Raw genomic sequence first — 20,211 nt, forward strand, 5'->3', positions numbered from 1 at the left:
TTTTCTGGAGTGACTGTAAATATATGTGCTGTCAGGATTGTTTGCTGCCGTTGGAAGATTCTGCTGAATAATTTAATATTGTAATGAGGGATTAGTTAATTAATTATCAAGGAATTCCGTTTTAGTCTATTTCTTTATTTATATAAGGAAGGAAACGTAAAAGAAGGTAAATATTCCAACTATGTTATTTGTACTTTTTAGGTCAATTGGTTTTATGTGCCCAGGTTTGATTTGCTTGTTCTGTTATTGTTTCTTCACTATAAGATTTTGTCAGTGCTGCATTGTTATGTTAGAAAAGATGATGAAAAATCTACCAATAAAAAAGGATAAATTAACATTTCAAACCCAATAGAAGCTCTATAGCCTTTAATAGTTGTCAGCACGGCACATCTTGTGCTCCAAAAGTTAAAGCACTCACCGATGTGTGGTGTGACGATGGTGAAGGGGCTGAGGTAAGTCTTCCTCATGTTCTGTGCCAGTGTGTTCGCGTACTCCTCGTAGTGGCGCAGCAGCACTGCCGTGCCGCCCTCTGTGTGTTGGATCAGCTCCCAGTGCAGCCGTGTGTCTGGAGACAGGATGGCGCTGCCCACACGGACCAGATTCTGTCAGAAAACAGCGAGAGGTCAGTGTGACAGGATGCCACAGCGGAGTGAAATGAAGTGTGATGTATTCCCTGCAGTTACAGCATGAAAGGCTGTGAAGTCCCGCCAGGCAGGACTAGCTTCCTGTTAAAAACAAACTAATTTTATTTCCTGAAAAAAAAAAACCCCCATCAATCTATTGTTTTTATTTTGTTTCCTGCTGTGTTGTGTAGTTTCCAGTAAAGATATACAGTATGTGCTTGTTCACCTCAGTGAAGTGGACATCCTGTGTAGCTGTGAGGTTGAAGCCCTGCTGGTTGCTCTCGTGCTGCAACAGACTCTGCGTGAGCCGATACGCCACTTTCACATCGCTGCCGAAGTACTTCTCTGTGTGCAAGGTGGCGTTGGCCAACATGGCTGCTGTCTGCTGAACGTGTCCAGAGTCCAGGAGCGATGCATTACGGGAAAACTTTTCAGACTGGAAGGAGAAAAAAACACAACCATTTAGTAACTGGTAGATGCTTCACTGGTGAAACATATTGTCAGCTATGCAAGCAGCTAATTTGGCTCCAGGGAAGTCAACTTCTGTTGGTCAGTCCAGACTGAAATATCTCAGCAAGTACTGGATGGACTGCTGTGAAATTCTGTCCAGACATTCATGTTCCCCAGAGGAGGGGGATGGCAGCTGCCACCCCTAGAAAATGCCTTACCAAAAACGATTTAATAATTTCGACTGCCACCTTTAGATATTTCTATTCAATGCTTTACTAAGTTGCCACAATAATATCAAGTTTTTGAGTTCAAATATCTTCATTTGGGGCTTTTCCAAACAAATATCGATATATATTTGCAAAAAAATCGGTGTATATTTCTGCCACCCCTTAAAGTCTCCACCCATCCTCTGGCCACCCCATGAATATTTTTCTTCTAGTCTTGTTCAGATAATTTTCTTCCACCACATCCTTCCAAATGAGGGCATATTGTGGGAATTGCTGGGTTAATTTTGAAACTGACAGAGAAAAAAGCTACACACCAGGGCTTTGAGTTTGCTGAAGGTAACGGAGGTACAGTTGAAGAGATTGGGAGGCAGCCAGCCCTTGTGCTCATCACAGTGGCGGATCGCTGTGCCTGAGAAGGAGGAGAGGGAGAGAGAGAGAGAGAGAGATCACATGAGAGACGAGGAATAGACTGCAGCTGAGAGAAGGCTTGAGGCAAGTTTCATATATTGCCATTATTATATGGTAATTTGACGAGGTGCCTAAAAAACCATCATACCGATCGTTCCCTTGGGACAAGGAACTGCTGCAGGAAGACCAAACTTAGTCCTGGGCCACCAGATCCCAGCCTCAATGGCCTGAGGGCAGCTGTCATAGATTACTGAGAGAGATGGAGCAGGGAGGAGGGGAGAGAGACAGAGGGAGATGATGAGGATAAAAATGGAAAAATGTTTAATATATCTGTAGCTATATAATGAAAGAGGGATTATAAATTAGGCATTGCGGTGATTTCTGACCTTCACAGCCGTTAGCAGAAACCTCAGCGAAGGGGTTGTCGCAGCGGTCACACTGGCGTCCGATGACACCGGGTTTACACTGACACTGGCCGCTCTCTCGGTCACACGCTCTGGAGAAAGAGCCGACTGGGTAGCAGTCACACAGCAGGCAGGTGTCGCTACCTTCAGGACGGTAGTGGTTGTCCTGGAAACGCAGATTGGAGAGAGGAAGTGTATATGTAAAATTTCTCCACACCAGTCTCGCTTCGTTTTCATACATCCACACACAATCCCACCTGACGGCTTTGACAGGCTGCAGCTGCTTGTTCAAGAACATCTGGCTGCCGAAGGACGAGTTTCTCAATTATTTCCCCACCTGTGTTTTTTTTATGAGCCTTCAGCTGTGTCCCAACCCACACTACATACTGAATGAGATCATTTAGAGTGCGCTCACACTGTGACAATTTTAAATTGATTTTTGAGTGTGCTGTTGTACACTATTGTCCCACAATACAGTGTACAAAGGGAATGAAGGAGCTGCTGAAAACTGAAATACATAAACTGTGGAGGAAGAGCTAGAAGGATAAATACTTCCATTACTGAAAAATGCTGAACAATTAAGTTTATTGGACTTCCTTCAGACTATACAAAGCCAAGCGTAAGTTACTGCACATTCAGTTCAGCTGAATACATTTTTTTTATATAAGCTTATAAAATTAACATTAATCAATGTATTATACAATAGTGCTAAAATGTTTTACTTTACTTACAATGGAAGTCAGTGTATGTATCATCGCTTACTGTACTGACGGGCAGTTATGTTAAGGTGCCTTGAACACAGTATCATGGATAGACTAAACTTTGAAAATTGAACTATAAATGAATAAAACGACAAAAGAAAGAAAGAAAGAAAAGCCCGGTGAACAATTTTTATGTAATGAGAATCTATAACTCTATTTATATTGCCCCACATCCTTACGTTTTCCCCCCTCCTGTTCAAAAGGGTCTTTATGTTCGTTTTGTTGTTTTTAATTGGCAGTTTGAATGTGGTATACAGTGACAGTTATTCTATAGTACCTACTGTATGTTAGTTGTATGTAGTAGTGAACTGAAAGACAGCTTAAGACCTTAATTTGTAACGTCATGTACCTTCACACATCTCTGCTTGTTACAGACTGATGATACACACTCACCTTGCAACGACACTCTCCACTCGTCTTGTTGCAGTCAGAGTCGAAGCCCTTGTCTGTCTGACAGTTACAGGGGCCGCAGGTCTTATGACCCCACCAGCCTCTGGGACACGGCAGGTCGGTCCTGTAGACATACACATTGTCAATTTACACTTTAGAGTAATAAAGGTCATAACACAAGAAGAACCATAATCAACACACACAGTTTGACATAAATGTAAAAAACTGTACTTTTTCTCGCAGTAATGGCCAAAGTAGTTTTTGGGACAGTCACAGGTGTAACCATGAGAGGAGCTCAGCTTCCTGGTGCACGCTGACTCGTGCTCACAAGGGTTTAATGAGCACACATCAGTGCAGTTGGTGCCATAGAAGCCTGTGAAAAATAAAAGAAGCCTATTAAATAATATTTACAGGGTGATGATTGAAAGGTTTTGACCTTCCAACCCTGTGAAATGTTACGACCATTTGAGCAGACTGACCAGCGAGGCAGGTGCAGGAGTGGCTGTCCCAGTCGTCGCTGCAGTAGCTGTTGACAGGACAGGGGCTGGAGCTGCAGGGGTCGGGCACACTGCAGCCCGGCTCCACGTTCACCTTCCTCGCCTGAGACAGACTCAGAGCCCCGCCCACACGCAGACCCTGCAGACAAACAAACAACCAAACACATGTTGGTATCCATGGAAGCACAACACAGTTATGTGTATGCAAATACATTTCTACAGAGCTAATGTTGAAGATATCATCTTACAAAGGCCTCAGGAATGTGCTGCAAACACAGAGCTTGTTTTTTGTGTCTGAAAACACTCTGAGGTTCCAGTTTGTGTAAATTTTGTGTTAGGTGGTAGATTTCTACCATCAAACACTGCTGTGTGAGAGTGATTATCAAGTCAAAAGGGCAGTATTTGGGTTAAAAGTAGGTAAAATATGTTTTTTTTATTTACAGGTTATATATATATATATAACCATAATGAGCATATTTCATAATGTAGCTTACTTTGCCTTGAGATATAGTCAAAAGTAACACTCATATGTAATCTAAACATCTAAAAAAGGATTTATTCAATTAACTTTGACCAAATCCAGATTCAGTTTGACCTGCAATACACCAAACCAATGCTTTCTCGATGAGTCACTCACTGAAATACTTTAGGTATCATCTGCTTTAACATATGATGACAAATGCTGATATAAATATAGGAACTACAGAAGGGACGGACCTGTATACAGCCACGGAAGCCATGCTGAATTTTCCCATCAGGCCTTGCCAAACCACCAACGCTCACAGTCTTCAGCTTGGAGTCTCGCAGTTTCCCGTCCACCTCCATACTGGCCTGAAAAGTTGCATGACACAGACTTTATTGGCTGCAAAACTACAAGAATTTAATTTATGGTGATTTCCAGCAACTAGGACACAACAACTCACCAGATAGAGTCCCTGGTCTAAAGACAACACCGCCTTGTGGTGGCTCGCTGCTCCCCCCAAAGTGCTAATATCCAGCTGCAAATGATGCCAGTCTCCATCGTTCACCATCACCTCCTCCACCCGGGAGAGAGTTGAGTCCTCCCCTCTGTGCAGCCCCATCAACACACTCCCCCCGCGAAGCTACATAGGCGGGGAGAGAGCCGAGGAAAGCGAGGACGCAGCAGGAGGCAGATTGAACCGATGTTCAGTAACAGAGCAGAGGAGGAAAAAAAGACCACCATGAATCAGCATCACACGATGAACAGAAACATTCAGCTCTCTGACAGTGTTTTTTTTTTTTTGCACAGTTTAAGTTCTAACCTTGAATTGATGCACATCTTAAGTGTGCAGAGCTAGAAATAGATTATTGGACAGTTATGTAATATCAAAGAGGCTTCAGTCTAGATGAGCTGACAAAGTAGCCAAACAGAGCTGAAAATGCCTCAGATGTTACATTGAGTGTCTGATCAGTTGGGTTTGTCTCAGCGTCCTCGGATATTCAGTGACGTTGCTGCTACTCAGACGGCCAACAGGTGGAGCCTCAACCCTGCAATGTTTGAAACTTCAGGTGCAGACTGCTAGAACCTCACACCAATGAAGAAACATGTTTTCAGTCTCTGTTACAGAATTCAGGTTATTTGTTCTTTGCTGATCAGATTAAGTGACAAATAACCTACAAATCATTCAAAATGTTTCTTCATTTCTCCAATTACAGTTCCCCTTGAGAATAAATTGACATTGCCGTGCATTGCAACATTTCAGCGGCTATAAAAAGCGTCTGTTGGGAGAAATAATGTATGATGCAACTTGGCCTCAAGCAGTAGGAGATCAGCAGCCAGAAACTATATGTTGCTCTCACCTGCAGTGTGAGGTTGTGCTGCAGGCCAGAGGAGATGTGCAGCAGTGTAGCGCTGGACTGACGTGTGCGGAACATGAGCTCCACATGCCAGGGGATGGATGCCGCCGCCGCCGCCATGTTGTTCCACTGCAACAGACTGTTACCCAGGAAACGCTGCGGGCTGGCCATAACTACAGCGAGAAGAGGGTAAAAAAAGCAGATGAATGTGAGGAGGGAGTAAGAGGTTGCAGATAAATGAGGAGACGGTGAGTCCAGTATGTTCTCTGATCACGTCCAAGTTTACACAGCTAGAAAAACTCAGACACACAAGACATGAGACAAAGACATTAAGGTGAAGTAATCTTTTTGTGATTGTCTGAGATCAAATCAGATGTTCCCAGAAAGCTCATATAATTGGCTCTACAAACCAGCCTCAAGCACACTGAGGTAAAAATTAAAACAGCATATAATTAAAGCCCCCCTCCAGTCAAAAATGACTCACTGTGCAGAGTGATGAACGTGCAGTTTTACTCTAGAAAGCATTCATCTGCAGAAGGGAAAGTTTTTATTTTGTGGAATAAAACATATCAAACATAAATTATAATTCAAAGCAGAGTATATTTATATGACTTAAAACATGTCTGGAGGGGCTCTTTAAGCCTCGGTGAATGCTCTTCTTTTAGTGTAGCAGTGAATTTCGAAATCATTTCAAATGCAGTTCACAAATCAGAACGAAGTTTTGGTGTTTGTGCAGCGACTCCGAGGACCGAGAGAAGCTTTCTGGCTCTTTCACACGTCAACAAAGTGACATGAAAGGACATCCTGCCTGATGTGAAACAGTCTCCCTCTCATTATGCTGTCTCTGTACAAAGTGAAGAAAAGCATCCGATCGAAAAGATTGATTTGCGATGGCAAATGAACCTGGATGCACTGAGGCTGCCGTTGTTGGCTGGTGAGAGGAGAGAGATACTGCAGTACAGTCACAATGTTTCACATTTACACAAAACGATTTTTAAAAAGTTGGAAATTAACCATTAACCTGGAGTTTAAGCACAACTTGCCACCTCCTGTAGACATTTACACACACACACCCACACACACACTATACATCACAAATTACCAGAGCTGAAAACACTAATTTGTTGAAATTGTTTGCTTGAAAACTATAAACCTGCTAATTTCTTTTGATTCACTCATCAGCTCTACACCGTGGCTGCACATACATACATAAACAACCGCATTTTAAAAGGCACCTCTAATGGGGGTTGATGATTGTTCAAGACTGTTGTTTATTATAATATATTCAAGTTATCAAAGCTCATTAAATCACCTTTCAAATCTGTAACACGTGATCACGCCGCTTAATGTTCTACCGCTCCATCCCATTTCCCTCAGACTTATGAGCTCTAAGCAACACATCTGTCCTTATTCAAATATCCAGCTCTACTTCCCTGTACAGCAAGTTCTCCCTTCAATATCTGATCACTTAAACAAATCTTTTTTTTAACTTATTCTACCCTTAACTGAAAACAAAGGTGTGTTGTTTTTCTACAGTTGTTTTTTCTACATTTCTCATCTGTCTTCTTCTGTCACTTCTCAGATTGCTGTAAACCATAAATCAGCACACATAACAGCTGCAGTGGATCGGGTTGAACAAAAACAGACACCAGAGAACACAGGGACAGAAACATAAGCAACTCACTGTACGTCTTCAAAAGTCAAAACGCAATCAGTCTTAAACGGTTCAACATCATCCAAAGCAAAGTAAATTCACCCTCGAGCAGTTTGCTTCTCACGACTGACACCTATTCTGTTTCAAATCAATCATTACCACTATTAATCAACAAGCTCTTCACGACTCTGTGTATGTCTAAAATCAAGTAAGGTGTTGCCAAAAAGCTGCAGCACCAATAACTGCACTGCACACAGATTATTTTACACAAATTATTTTAAAATGCAAATGCAATAGTGAGTTTCTGCTACTGTTAGCACTCTTTTGACCTGATGGATGATGGTTTCATACTCAATGACAAGTTCAGTCTCGGGTCAAAACTGCAGACAAATATGTGCTAGGTCTCATTTCATGTCTGCATGTTTCCGCCCTGATGCCCCACACTTTTTCACTCGACTACTCACTCACCTCTTTCACAGTTTTGCCCTCCAAATCCAAGTGGGCAGTCACAACTGAAGGAGCCCCACAGGTTCACGCAGGTCCCTCCGTTCAGACATGGGTTGTTGTTGCAGAAATGTCTTTTGGCAGAGCATCCTAAGAGGGCGAGAAAATAAGAGGTTGATCTATTCGTTTGATCTGCTCTACCTCATTATTTCATCAAAGTAGCAGAGAGTTAGAGGGTAATAAAGTATTCATAGCAGGTACAATGATCATTTCCCACTGACTCAACTTCCCTGCTGTGCTCATTATACTCATTGTTATATTCTTTCCTCTGCCAGTCTTTCTTACTTGCCTGGTCCAACAATAAAACAGTGTTTGACTGCAAAACAGGTTTAAAAGATAAACTGAAGGATGAGCTTTGGATGCCAAATGGCAGGTCAAAACGTACCTGGCAGAGTGCCGTTGTTAGCGATGAAGCTGGCCATGTCTATGTGCTGGTTGTCAATACGCAGGTTCTTCATGCACCCCACGAACTGCCGGTTGCGAATGGGAAAGTCCTCTGGGAGTTTGGGGACCCCTCCGAGGAGCAGGGGGCCAGTCAGGTCCAGTGATCTGAAAACACAGAACCCATGAACATTTATACACCCGGGGTTTTGCTCTGCTTTTACATCATCAACACTAATGGGAGGTGGGGGGCGCATTAAAAATTCATCACAGAGATAGTTTTGCAGTGTTATTTTTCCCCCTGGAGATGAAAACAGAAAAAAAAGGATAAACATTGCTTTAAAGGAAAAAAGCAAAGCTTAGCTAACACCCTGGAGATGTGGAACTTAATTTCAAAACAAGTTTACTCTCTCTCTTAATGAGCCAACTGCAAAGAAAGTAATCAAATTACTGAAGTCAATACAGGAGTAATGAGGCAAAAAGCAAAAGGTTATTTTTGAAATTCTTGCTGCTGCTGCTGCTGCTGCTGCTGCTGCAAAAAGATTTTTCTTCCTCATCTTACTGAAAGATAATTCTGCTGATGAACTTTCCTGTGAACTTACTTTTTGGATCCTGATTGGCTGCCCTGAGCAGAGCAGGTGTAGTTTCCGATCATGTGACCGAACCTGAGGGCCACAGAAGTGTCGCAGTTGTCCACCGTCACTATGACGACCTTCTGGTCCGAGGGACCCTGCGGCAGGCCGGCCTGGTTTAGGATCGGCTGTGGATTGAGAGACAAACTCATGAATATCAAGATGAATTATGGAGCTCCTTCCTCATGTTTCTGGAGAGACTTCAGTCAAAACAATGAGGATTAAGAATGCATAATGCCTTGTTGCCTCGCACACTGAAGTCTTTGTGTACACTTGAGAATCCAGAGAAATGTTGGCTCCTTGGTTATGTTTGTTCTTTCCATTCAACTGAGGATTTAACAATGCAATCTATGTTTTTTGGTGGATTTGAATTAGTTTAGTAAATATAACTTGATTTAGATGATTTCCCCGAAAAATAAGACCATAAAACAATGGGGGGAAAAAAGAAAAACTGTGGCGCCGTGTTGCTATTTTTAAGGATTTTGGTCACAAAGCATTTATAAATAGGACTCAGAAATACATCGTTATGAAAATATCTATTATTCTGCTGCATTTAACAAAGAATTAATCCATAAAGCTGTAGAGAAACTTGTGGGAATCACAGCCAGTACTAAGCTGTACGTAGCTTTATGAGCCAGATTAAAAACTGGAGCTTTGAAACTGGGAAACAACAGCCACATAAATGATCTTTTTCATCACGCTCGGCTCAATCCCTGTTCATCTTTAGCTTGCTGTTGTTTAGTATTTTAATAATTCATATCACAACAGCTAGAGATAAAGGCAGCGGCTGGCAAGCACACACACAAACACACACGGGAGAGAGAGGGCTTGCTCTCTGCAGGACATCACCCCTGTTGACAAAGGATCTTCTTCATTGTCTGAGGTATCAATGGGGGGAGCAACAAAAGGAGGAGGGGTCTGCGGGGGAGAGAATGATGATCCTGTCAATAAAAGGTTGCGACCTCTTTTCGAACCGGGCAGTTTCTCTGAGGTCACGTAGAGCTCATATTAACCCTAAATGTAGGTTCAAGCTGGTGTTGCAAGCTGAGAGCGGAGCAGTGACCGCCCTCACCCATAGCTGCCTGCAGGCAAGGATGGGCCGCTGAGCCGTCAGCTGGTCAGACAGGATTTAGGCAGGAATTAGCTTGTCTACATGGGCAGAAATGATATGAAGAGTTGGCTCATTGCTGGCGGCTTGAAAACAGACATCATGTGTATTGTCTGGCTAATAAGTTCTGTGTGAGGTTAAACTAAAATAGATCCCCGACACTGACAGCATGAGCCTCAGGAATTATGATTTCCTGACTGCTCTGCTGTTATGAAGCCTCGTCTTTGCCGTCTGATCCCTTCGTTTGAAAGCTCGGAGAAACAACACCCAGCTAGAAATGTAGCGTAGATCTCACTGGTTGATGCAACATCTATAGCAGCTCTATCATAGGAAATCTATTAAGTCAAAACACACTTCATCAAGCAATACAGTAATGACAAATATAATTCTAGGCCAAGTCACAGCCACAATTAAATTTCTCTCACATGATTTTCTGATAGAGTAGATTAGATTAAATCTCTGTGAGCCTCTAATAATATGACTCTGTAACTGAGAGGCTGCAGTTAGTTAAATTCCTGCGCTCACTTTGTGTCTTGTGATCACAGTGTGCTGAGTGTTAGTGATGTGAATGAGATGAGACCAATAATAACCCTGAACCATCTGGCTGTATATTATCACCTCACTTGAATCACTTGATCATTCAGGTGAGGTGAGGAAATGTCAGTCCGTTGTATCTGGGTCATATCTATGCTGAAATATGTGAGAATTAAACTTTGTCTAACACTCACCAGAACATAAAAGCAGCACAAGAACATGTAATCTAGAGAACAAATATGGTAACAAAACACCATCAAAGAGTAAATACAGAGTCTTCAGTCACACATATTGTTTCTGATTGCACTGATTACATGTAACATATATAAGGGTGTGATGATGAGCCTGGGAGGGAGGGGTGGTGCTATTGTTTTTGTTTTTATTATTATTATGTGTATATTTTGTATATTGTTTGATTTTCTCAGTATGCACTTGATCTTATTGTTGCCAAATTCTGATCTGCCATTAACCTGTCAGGGACAGCAGATGAAAATTTGCCTCTATGGCTAAATCTGGCACATTTACATAGTGGACTCGTGTTAAGTAATGTGCCTTGTCCCTTTTTTTTTTAATAAATACATTTCAAACTTTAAAAAAAGAGAGTCTATAGTCATGTCAGCAGCTCAGTGGATGTGTGTATGCACAGCGATGCTTTGAACTAAATGCTAAAGTCAGCATGCTAACATGCTTGCAATGACAAAGCCAACATGCTGATGTTAAGCAGGTATAATGTTTGTTAATGTTCACCGTCTAAGTTTAGTGTGTTAGCATGCTAACATTTGCTAATCAGCAATAAACATAAAGTACAGCTGAGGCTGATGGGTATGTTGTTAGTTTTGCAGGTATTTGGTAATATGTACGAGACAAATTAAAATGTTGACCTGATGATGGAGCTCGATAGAAAGGAATCAATAAAGTAATTACAATTTGTCCTGCGGAGGAGCACGAATGTCTATACAAAGTTTGATGGCTGTTCATCAAATAGTTGAGATATTTCACACAAACTCTAAAACGCCAACCTCATGGCGGTGATAAAGGAAAAGTCAAGAGAATCATGAATGTCTGTCTGAAAGTTTGTGCCATCCTCTGGAGAACATGAATGTTCAGACTGAGAACTTACTGTCAAGATGCTCATGGTTTTATCATTATCATTACTTTGGTGTCAACACAAATTATGTTAGCCAGATTATGCCTCAGTCTGCAGTCCAGGACTAAGTTTTAAGTACAACGGGCCTTGTTATCAAGCTCTGTTCCCACAGGAAGTGCCACCACTTACTATTCAACCCTGAAATGTTAAGTAGATGGAAACAGACACTGAAGGCAGCTTTTACTTTTCAGTTGATGTTCCTTGAGGCCAATTTGTTACAAATTTGTTGATGATGAAACAAGCAAACATGCGGTGTGAATTGGCAAAGGTGAAATCATCTGACATGCTTTTTTCCACGGTTTTCCCTTCGCTGTGAAAGCTCTGAAACAGGCAGCGCTCCAGATTGGACGCTCCTTTCACTGACCTCTGCTGTCATCAGTCACGGCTGTTGACTCTCCAATAATGACTGTCTGTCAGGACGTCTTTCTGCTGCACAAAACCCTGTCCTGTCATCGCTGATTGGAACGCACATATTTGCTCAAGACCACATTAAACACTGCTCTCACCCGCCGCTACAGGGGATTATGGGAATATGAGTTCCCTGTCACAGAGAGTGACAGGGGTTGCGCAGGAGGAGCATGGCATCAAGAAACACAAATATGGGATCTAAGATTGACTGAAAAAACCATAGCAACAAGAGGGGTCGGCCCTGAAGCGCAGCGTCCCCGTTCAAAGCCCAAGTCAATACTTCTCTCGGCTTTTCTTTACCCTCCTTTCGCTCCTCTCCTGCTCCGCTTTTCTGTCTTCGCTGGAGAACAGAGAGTGAGGGGCACCTTCCCCGGGGCCGCATCATTCACTGCCCATGGTCCCAAAGGAAGCAGAGCCAAACACAAAGGCAGCGGTCATTGCCATTCTCCACAGTCCCCCGCCATCCTGAAAGCCACATTTCAATCTAAAAATGCCCCCTCCCCACCTCACCCTGCCCCACCTCACCCTGCCCCACCCCCTGCGGACAGGGACGGGTCAGAGTGGGCCACCATGGGATACCTCCAGTGGGAGGAGCCATGTTTCTACCTCAGCGCCTCACAGGATGTGGAACATGAGAGGAGGATGAGGAGGATTAGTTCAGCTAGAGCTCACGGGTGGGACCCCGGACACTTCTGGGATGCCCTGTATTCAATATAATGAATATATATGTAATAAGTACACTGGTTTTTATGATACAGTTCAAATAATGCAGGATATATCATTAATTCCCTTTGCTCACCATTAAGAAATGATCAAGTTAGTATGAGTTTATGTGATAATACTATATAATACTAATACTTAATGGATGATCAATTAATTAGTTAATTCACAGTTACATTTATTTATATCCCAACAAATCAGCTGAGAGACTGGTTACATAGAAAAGTGTGTTTCATACCCATAACTGTCCGAGCTCGTACTGTACATGCAAACCTTGCATTAACTGAATCATGTCGTCTCCAAACATGCAGCACACTTACAGATGTAAAACTTCCAGGTCAGGAAAACGACAAAGGAATCAGAGTCATCCAATTTGAGGGTTTTGTGTCAAAGTGATTAATGAGACTATAATGTCTTCTTGGCAAAGCACCAAACAGTTTTCATCCAAAACTCGACAAGATTCCCCCCTTCATCACTTCTTCTGGCTAAAATGTGACACAGCCATCTTATCACAGACACTGAATAGAAAATGTGAGCCACGGGGGTGTTGCCTGGCAACATCTTTATGATGCAAAGTGACTTCCTCAATAGAATAAAATGTGACATCCTGTGTGTTGGTCCTGGCTGGGAAAGTACAGCGAGAGCAGAGACAACAGCTCCATACATTCCTCCACTGATTGAGTTGTTGTCATGTTCTTATGGAGAAATGTATTAATCAAAACATATTTTGTCCAGTCTGAGCATGTCTGGAAAACATTGCCTTCCTACTCTCTAGCTTTCATTCATTCACCTCCCCCTGCCCTCTCTTGTCTGATTATCTCCCTCCGTCAGTGTCTAGTTGGCATGTTGGCTCTCTTCCAGATCATCAGCCTGTCATCAGCGATTCTTTAGTCAGACAGAGCAGCAGCACTAAAGAGGCAGTACGACAAACTTACACAGCTCAGAGTTTCCTGTCTGCACTCTGGCTTACACCCACTACAGTTAGACCTCTATGGAGGTCCTAAAGACAGAGCTTTTTATGGAGAAAGCACGTCAGCCGGCAATCATCACTGCCGCCTTTAGTGCAATAAAAAGACAGTCTGTCGTCTGCAGCGGCTCAGACCTGTGACCTGATTTCACTCTGAATATTTTCTCAAACTATGTCTGGTATTGTGCTGCCACACCTGATGAGAGGAGCAGCAGCAGACATATTTAACCAAAGGTATGTCAGCTATTGTATAATGATTAAAAGGAGGAAATGATAAACCTAATCATTACATACTGATGGTTCACCATGCTCATCCTTATTTAAAGGAAAAGACTAACATTTGGGGAAATACACATATTCGCTTGCTGACAGAGTGTTAGATGAGGATATTAATAGATTAATACCTCGCTCATGTCTGTACAGCAAATATGAAGCAGCAACCAGCCTTAGCCTGGTTCTGTCCAAAGGGAAAGAAATCCCCACAAAAAACCACAATGTGAGATTTTTACGCTTGTCACATGAAAGAAAAGAGATATGTGCTAATTAGTCTTAATCTTCTCATCTAACTCTCTAAAAGAAAGCAAATAAGTGTCAAACTATTCCTTTAAACCATGAAAATGAGCAATGTTCAAATAGAAGCAAAATTAAGTTCTCTATATGTTTATTTATTTAGATTAATGTAGAAAGTAGAAAATGTTTCAGATGATGCACCTGTTAGTGTGGAAGCTCCACACTGAGACATTAGAAACATTTATTATTCATTATTCTACATATAAAACAAATAACAAAACAGTACTTTATTCTGGATCATACCTTGTTGTAGTAGTGGACCTCCACCACGTGCCACTGGCCATCGCTGACTCCTCCAAGGATGTACGGTGAAACTGTAGTTTTGGTCTCACCTGGAAAGCAGTCAGGGAGGTGAATGACTGCAACACGCTTAGGACAAAAATGGTATGAAAAACAATTAATAAACCAATAACTCTACCTGCAGAGAAGGTGAGCTGTATCTGCTCACTGATGATTTCCATGGCGATAAAGTCATGTTTTTCATTGAAGCGGCCGTTGTAGAGTAACAAACCGTTGGGCTCTTTGGTAGCAAATCTAAAAACAACAGACAACATTTCAATTTAATTACATTTGTCACTACACAATCACTATTTTGTTTATGTATTTATAAAGGTTAAGGCCGTGGATATATTATTGTTATTGTCAACAAATCCAATGAAAATACCAAAACCAACAACTAATTAATCTAAGTAACAAGTATCGTCTGTGTAGTTAAAGCCTGATATTCATATTCAACTGTTCTCCAGAAATTATTAAAAACTCATCAGTGAACCACGCAGTTGTGACATATTCATTCATTATGATAACCAAGGGCATTATTATGTATTTATTTGAACTCAATCACACATACACTGCTAATATAAATACTCACTACGGCAGCAAATGTGTATTAATCTGCAGCAATAGTCCACAACAAATGTACTTTTTGTGTTTAAGTAACATCTGCTATAAATTACAGTGCCCAGCTGTTTGAGGACATTAATGACCCTAATGACTTAAAAAAAAGAAAATATTTGTAACCTGTTTTAAGAAAATGTCTGCAGTAGGATGAATGGGATTCAGGCTGAGTGCCACAAACGGAAAAACAACTAAAACATAGTATAGCACGAGCCTTTGAACATCAGGATACCAAATGACATGATTACTGATGTGTACTATAAAAGAGCATATGCTGTCGGCCATGCTTGTACTCCTCGATAACGGAGAACAGAAGAGAGAAGAGAAAGAGGGCAGTGGTCTGGTTTGACCTATTTAAATATATCTATATCATCCCCTCACAGTCACCTTGCTCTCCTTTCACACTGGAGTGCTCCTGCCCCACACAGTAACACAGTGTGACGCTTAACTTACTATCGTGACGATGAGCCCAAGATTGAACAATCCCAAGGTTGTTACAAACATCACTGAACACATAATGAGGTTAATGAAGAACACAAGGCCAAGTCGGAGGAAAAATAAGTGAAAGAATACAGAATCTGCGTGCCATGAATAGATATAACAAAGCCACATTAAACATCACACTACAACAGAGACAGAAAACTAGGGCAATGTCACAGCAGCGGGGTGGGGGAACACATTACTGCGAGTAAGAAACACAGGAAGACAGTTCAGAGTAACGACAGCTTCAAAATATATATTTCTCAGGGAGAACACAGACAGCTGCCAGTGCTGTAACCACAGCCTCAATTTCAGATTTCTGTTTGCATCTTGATGGTGAAACCAGATCACCCAGGCCCGCCGTGTTGCATTATCCTCGCATATTAATGCACATATATATCTGCGCACACGTGGTTCACACTCTGGAACCAGACAGCCGACAGAGTCTCACTCTCAATCCAGGATCAAAGTATGTGGTGGAGCACATGGTTTAAAAATATCACGCTTTACCTGTCAGCTGTGGTCTGTGGTCATAAATCTGATCCTGTGGAAATGGGTCGCTGTGATGTGTGAAAGTGTGTTACAATAAAAAAAAATAAAAACCCTGCACAACTACTGGATTTGTTCATTATCCATCCCACAGGGGACCCACAATGAGTCTCCTGTGCACATCTGCCAACCAAGAGGCATGTGTGAATTACTGGCATCGGTATTTTCTGGTCATTTACTCCATTAACATGCAGCTTAATTTTCCTCAAAAGCACTAATGAAGTATTACTTCAAGAAGGTGGCTCTAAGACACTGAACACCAGTTAGTGTGACATAATTTTCTTTTTTCTAAGCCCAAAATGAGCTGCAGTCTCCGTTACGAGCAGTTTTCTTTTCTCCAGAGGATGTCATTCATTCATCCAAATATCTATACATGCTCTCAGACAATATGAGCAGCCACCCACCCCCCTCTTTCAGTCTTCATGGTTTGAGGGTATACTGTAAATGATGCTGTTTGTGCAGTATTCTTGAGCTGGAGAGGAGCCAGGGGGCACGGCTTCGCTGACCTGCTTACTGAGAAAAACGATAATCATGACCTCAGAGGAAAGAGGATGCCGATGCTCCAGCTGATAATAACAGCAGAGACAGAGCACAGACAGAGCAGTCAGATAGTTTATATATACATCCAGTGAAAAAATACAGAACATCAACTGGAATTATGATCTAGACTCTATTACTCCTCAGTAGACCTCTGATGGATTGATTTAAAAGGCTTCTCCACATTGCCCCCCTGAGCCCTCTGAACTATGAGAGTAATCAACCGGAGCTAAATACTGACTCAACTGGCATCACTGCGTGTCACATTAGGCACCCATCAGTAAAAATAACAACCAGTCTGCCCTTATGTAGGGAACCGTGTCACGCTATCCTAATGTGCTTCAATGCATAGGACATGTGCAGTGGGGAGGGAAAAAAAAAAAAGAGCCCTTTACAGTGTTAAATCCAGACACATAAATCTGTGGATGACATACTTTATATGATCCGCTGGAAAAGAAGAAGCCTTATTGCTCTAATACTTAAAAATATATATATATATAATATATATACTTTAGCTCTTGGGATGGTATTGTCAGTCGGTCAATACTATTGGATGTATTCAGGTGAAATTTTGTACAGATGTTCGCTGTCCACCATAAGACTGACATCTTTGTTTTTTAGTGAAGGGTCTCGAAAAATCTCGAAAAAATATTGTATGGATTGCATTTATTGTTGCCAGACGGTGAATGTGGGGCTCTCCTGACGTTTCCTCTTGCACCTGTGTGCTTCCATCCGCCTGTATGTATGCACATTTTAAGGGGAAAAAAGGGAAAATAGCATAGAGACATTTTTAGATCTGGCTGAGGTAGAAATGCTGGTGTATTAATAAAAACAAAATGCGACAAAGTGTAATAGAAACAAATTTAGAGAACAAACCAGGACATGGAAGGAACATGGAAGAGACAGAAAAAATCTGATCTGAGTCAATGATGAGGAGACTGTAATGTTCTTTCTTCCTTAATGTATAAATAACAAAGATAAATTACTTATTTCTATCACATTTTAAACATTGTTTTTTAAAACTTTTGAGATTTGACTGGTAATTTTTTGCCCTCTCTTCTTTTACAATTGTTCAGTGGCAACCAACTATAGAATTAGTCGAAATATCTAGGATTTATTTCATAAAGAATTTGCTATATTTGGAGCGAAACTTTACTAAAAAAATTTGATTGAAATGTCTCAAAAAATACTGGCTGGATTGCCATCAAATTTGCTACCAGTTTCATTGTAATAACTTTGGTCATCAGGTCACAGAGCTGCTAGTGTGGCTGTAGACTCTTGTTCAACATGTGCTCTCGTAATAGTTGAACCCTAAGAGAACATCAGAGATATCACAATGGGAAAAGAGTTTAAATCTGGTTTGTGCTGATCCCGTAACACTCTGTACTTTTTTTTTGTGAAACCTCAGGCCTTAATTGCAGAGCTCAACCGCCAGAGCTGTGATATTATGAGACCTAAAATTAGCCGTCACTCTGAGTGAACAAGATCCACATCCTGAGCCGTTCATCATAACTGAAGCTCTCCCTGGGAGAACCTGATCAGTGCAGCCTCAGGTTACAGAGACACTTGTTGACCTCACCTGCCTCGAGCTCTCAGTATCGGCACCTTTTACACAGCAGCTACTTCACAGCTTCTGTGACCTGCCAGTGAAACGTAGACCACTTTCAAAACTGGTTTGAGCAGTTCTCCATCAAAAAAGACTGTCACCTGAACCTTGCTTAAAGAGGGGCCGAGTCCATAAAGCTCACAAGGGGGATATTATTTCCACCGGCAGCCATTGTGAGTGTCAACCCCTGCCAAGCACGTCTAAGGTGACATGTATCACAATGAGTGCAGCAAAATGGCAGAACACATTCCCTGTGATAAAATCCGAGAGGTGATATTTGTTGTCACTTGTTGTGACACATATCAAACGGAACGGACCGCTTTTATCGTTGATTACATTGCATGACATGGAGAATTCATGCAGATTGTACGTCCTGCTGTCTTTGCATGTGTTCAGTGTTCACAGCTCATCTGTTTATTTCTGAAGCACCTCCCCCTCCTCAAACCACCTCCAAATGATCAACCAGAAAGATTAAAAGCGTCAATTTCCCAACCTTCTGCCATAAGTTGGATGGTCGTAAGACAAATGTTAAAATACTCATCTATGTGAAAATACCTTCACAATGATGTCCAGAGTTATGATTGTGTTAAGAGTTGCTGCAATAAGGGGAAATAAAAGCAGAAATTAGGTCTTACAAAAAGTTAATCTGAACTAAAACTCACAACTAATGTAATAAAATTTACATGAGGATTTTGCAGTTTGGCTCTTTCTTTTTGTGCTGTGTAGGAAAAAGAAGGAACCTAGGGCTCAAATCTTTGCTATTTTTACTAAATGCTAATTATGGAATGAGATACCACCTCCAATTCTCAGAGAAAGGGCCAGCGTTAGCAATGACATCGCCGTTTGTCTCATGTCATAAATTCTTCAGAGCGAAGTTCTGCCAGAAAATAGTCTGAACAAAGATTATTTTTAGTCTATTAATGTTTTCCTTGTCATGTAAAATCAAATGTAGAGTCTCCCCACATGGTGCTTAAAGTAATATTCTGACAATTTGCAAGATAAACTTATTAATTTTCTTGCCATAGTTAGCTGAGAGATCAATACCCCTCTCATGTCTATATGGTAAATATGAAGCTAAAGCCAGCAGCTGGTTAGCTTAGCATAAAAACTGCAAATAGGGGGAAACAGCTAGTCTGGGTCTGTCCAAAGGTAACAAACAGACAGACATTAAAGTGATATCAATCTTCTCATCTAACTCTCACAAAATCCCTTTAAAGATGTATTAAACTGAGGCAATTACACTTTAAGGGTCTCTGGTGTTGTGTTGTAAAGCCCTCTGAGACTAGTTTGTAGATTTGGGCTATTAAATATAACTGATTTGACTTGACTACATCGACATTATACCTAAAAAAAATCCACATTATCTAAGAGAACAGGGACTGTATTCCCCACAGAGTTACAGAAATAAGAAAATAGGAGCTGAACACGTATTTAGCATTCAGGAAGAAAAAAACCCAGCAAAATTACACTAAAAACTAGCCTGAAGCTCACATTAAACAATAAGCGAGACTCCCAAACTACAACAACATTGTTACAATACATACACATAATGACTGCACACTCATCCAAAGGCAGCTTCTCTCTCGGGCTTCACCTTGGTGAGGGAGACTGTGCTGAAATAGGCCAGGCGCTGACTCACAGCTCAAAGTGACCAGTGACACTGACTGTAATAAGATCAGACTCACTCTTGGCTGTAGGATTAACATCCTCATGTTATGCAAGTCTCCTTTCCAAAAATGCAGCTCCTTCTGCTCACCTTCTGTTCAACCTGTACGTGACTGCACTTCAGTACAGTATGCACACCTCTAATGTATACTATGTCGTAACTGTGGTTCTGTATTTATAGCACAGGAACTATAATCTGATCAAAGTGACTCTACAGAATATAGCTGTTGTTCAGGGAGCCCATTAAACACCATTATGGTTATGTAAATGTAAG

The 20,211-nt window shown here is 41.5% G+C and overlaps 1 protein-coding gene across 1 annotated transcript in view; it reads right to left on the reverse strand.

Annotated features, from left to right (window-relative positions):
* The window catches only part of celsr2 (cadherin, EGF LAG seven-pass G-type receptor 2), a 61,314-nt gene that overhangs the window by 7,945 nt on the left and 33,158 nt on the right, over window positions 1–20,211 (reverse strand). Inside the window, exons 4-19 of the mRNA XM_035661390.1 lie at window positions 14,622–14,737; window positions 14,447–14,535; window positions 8,720–8,877; window positions 8,122–8,285; window positions 7,701–7,826; window positions 5,582–5,751; window positions 4,684–4,863; window positions 4,478–4,591; window positions 3,743–3,899; window positions 3,495–3,636; window positions 3,267–3,387; window positions 2,095–2,278; window positions 1,857–1,958; window positions 1,615–1,709; window positions 850–1,059; window positions 419–602 (exon numbers count right to left, since the gene is read on the reverse strand). Of these exons, the coding sequence (XP_035517283.1) occupies window positions 419–602; window positions 850–1,059; window positions 1,615–1,709; window positions 1,857–1,958; window positions 2,095–2,278; window positions 3,267–3,387; window positions 3,495–3,636; window positions 3,743–3,899; window positions 4,478–4,591; window positions 4,684–4,863; window positions 5,582–5,751; window positions 7,701–7,826; window positions 8,122–8,285; window positions 8,720–8,877; window positions 14,447–14,535; window positions 14,622–14,737 (2,312 nt within the window). The remainder of the gene's footprint in view (window positions 1–418; window positions 603–849; window positions 1,060–1,614; window positions 1,710–1,856; window positions 1,959–2,094; window positions 2,279–3,266; window positions 3,388–3,494; window positions 3,637–3,742; window positions 3,900–4,477; window positions 4,592–4,683; window positions 4,864–5,581; window positions 5,752–7,700; window positions 7,827–8,121; window positions 8,286–8,719; window positions 8,878–14,446; window positions 14,536–14,621; window positions 14,738–20,211) is intronic.

The sequence above is a fragment of the Morone saxatilis genome, unplaced genomic scaffold (assembly GCF_004916995.1).
Source record: "Morone saxatilis isolate NCDOM2014 unplaced genomic scaffold, NCSU_SB_2.0 Contig18, whole genome shotgun sequence".
NCBI classification, from domain to species: Eukaryota; Metazoa; Chordata; class Actinopteri; family Moronidae; genus Morone; species Morone saxatilis.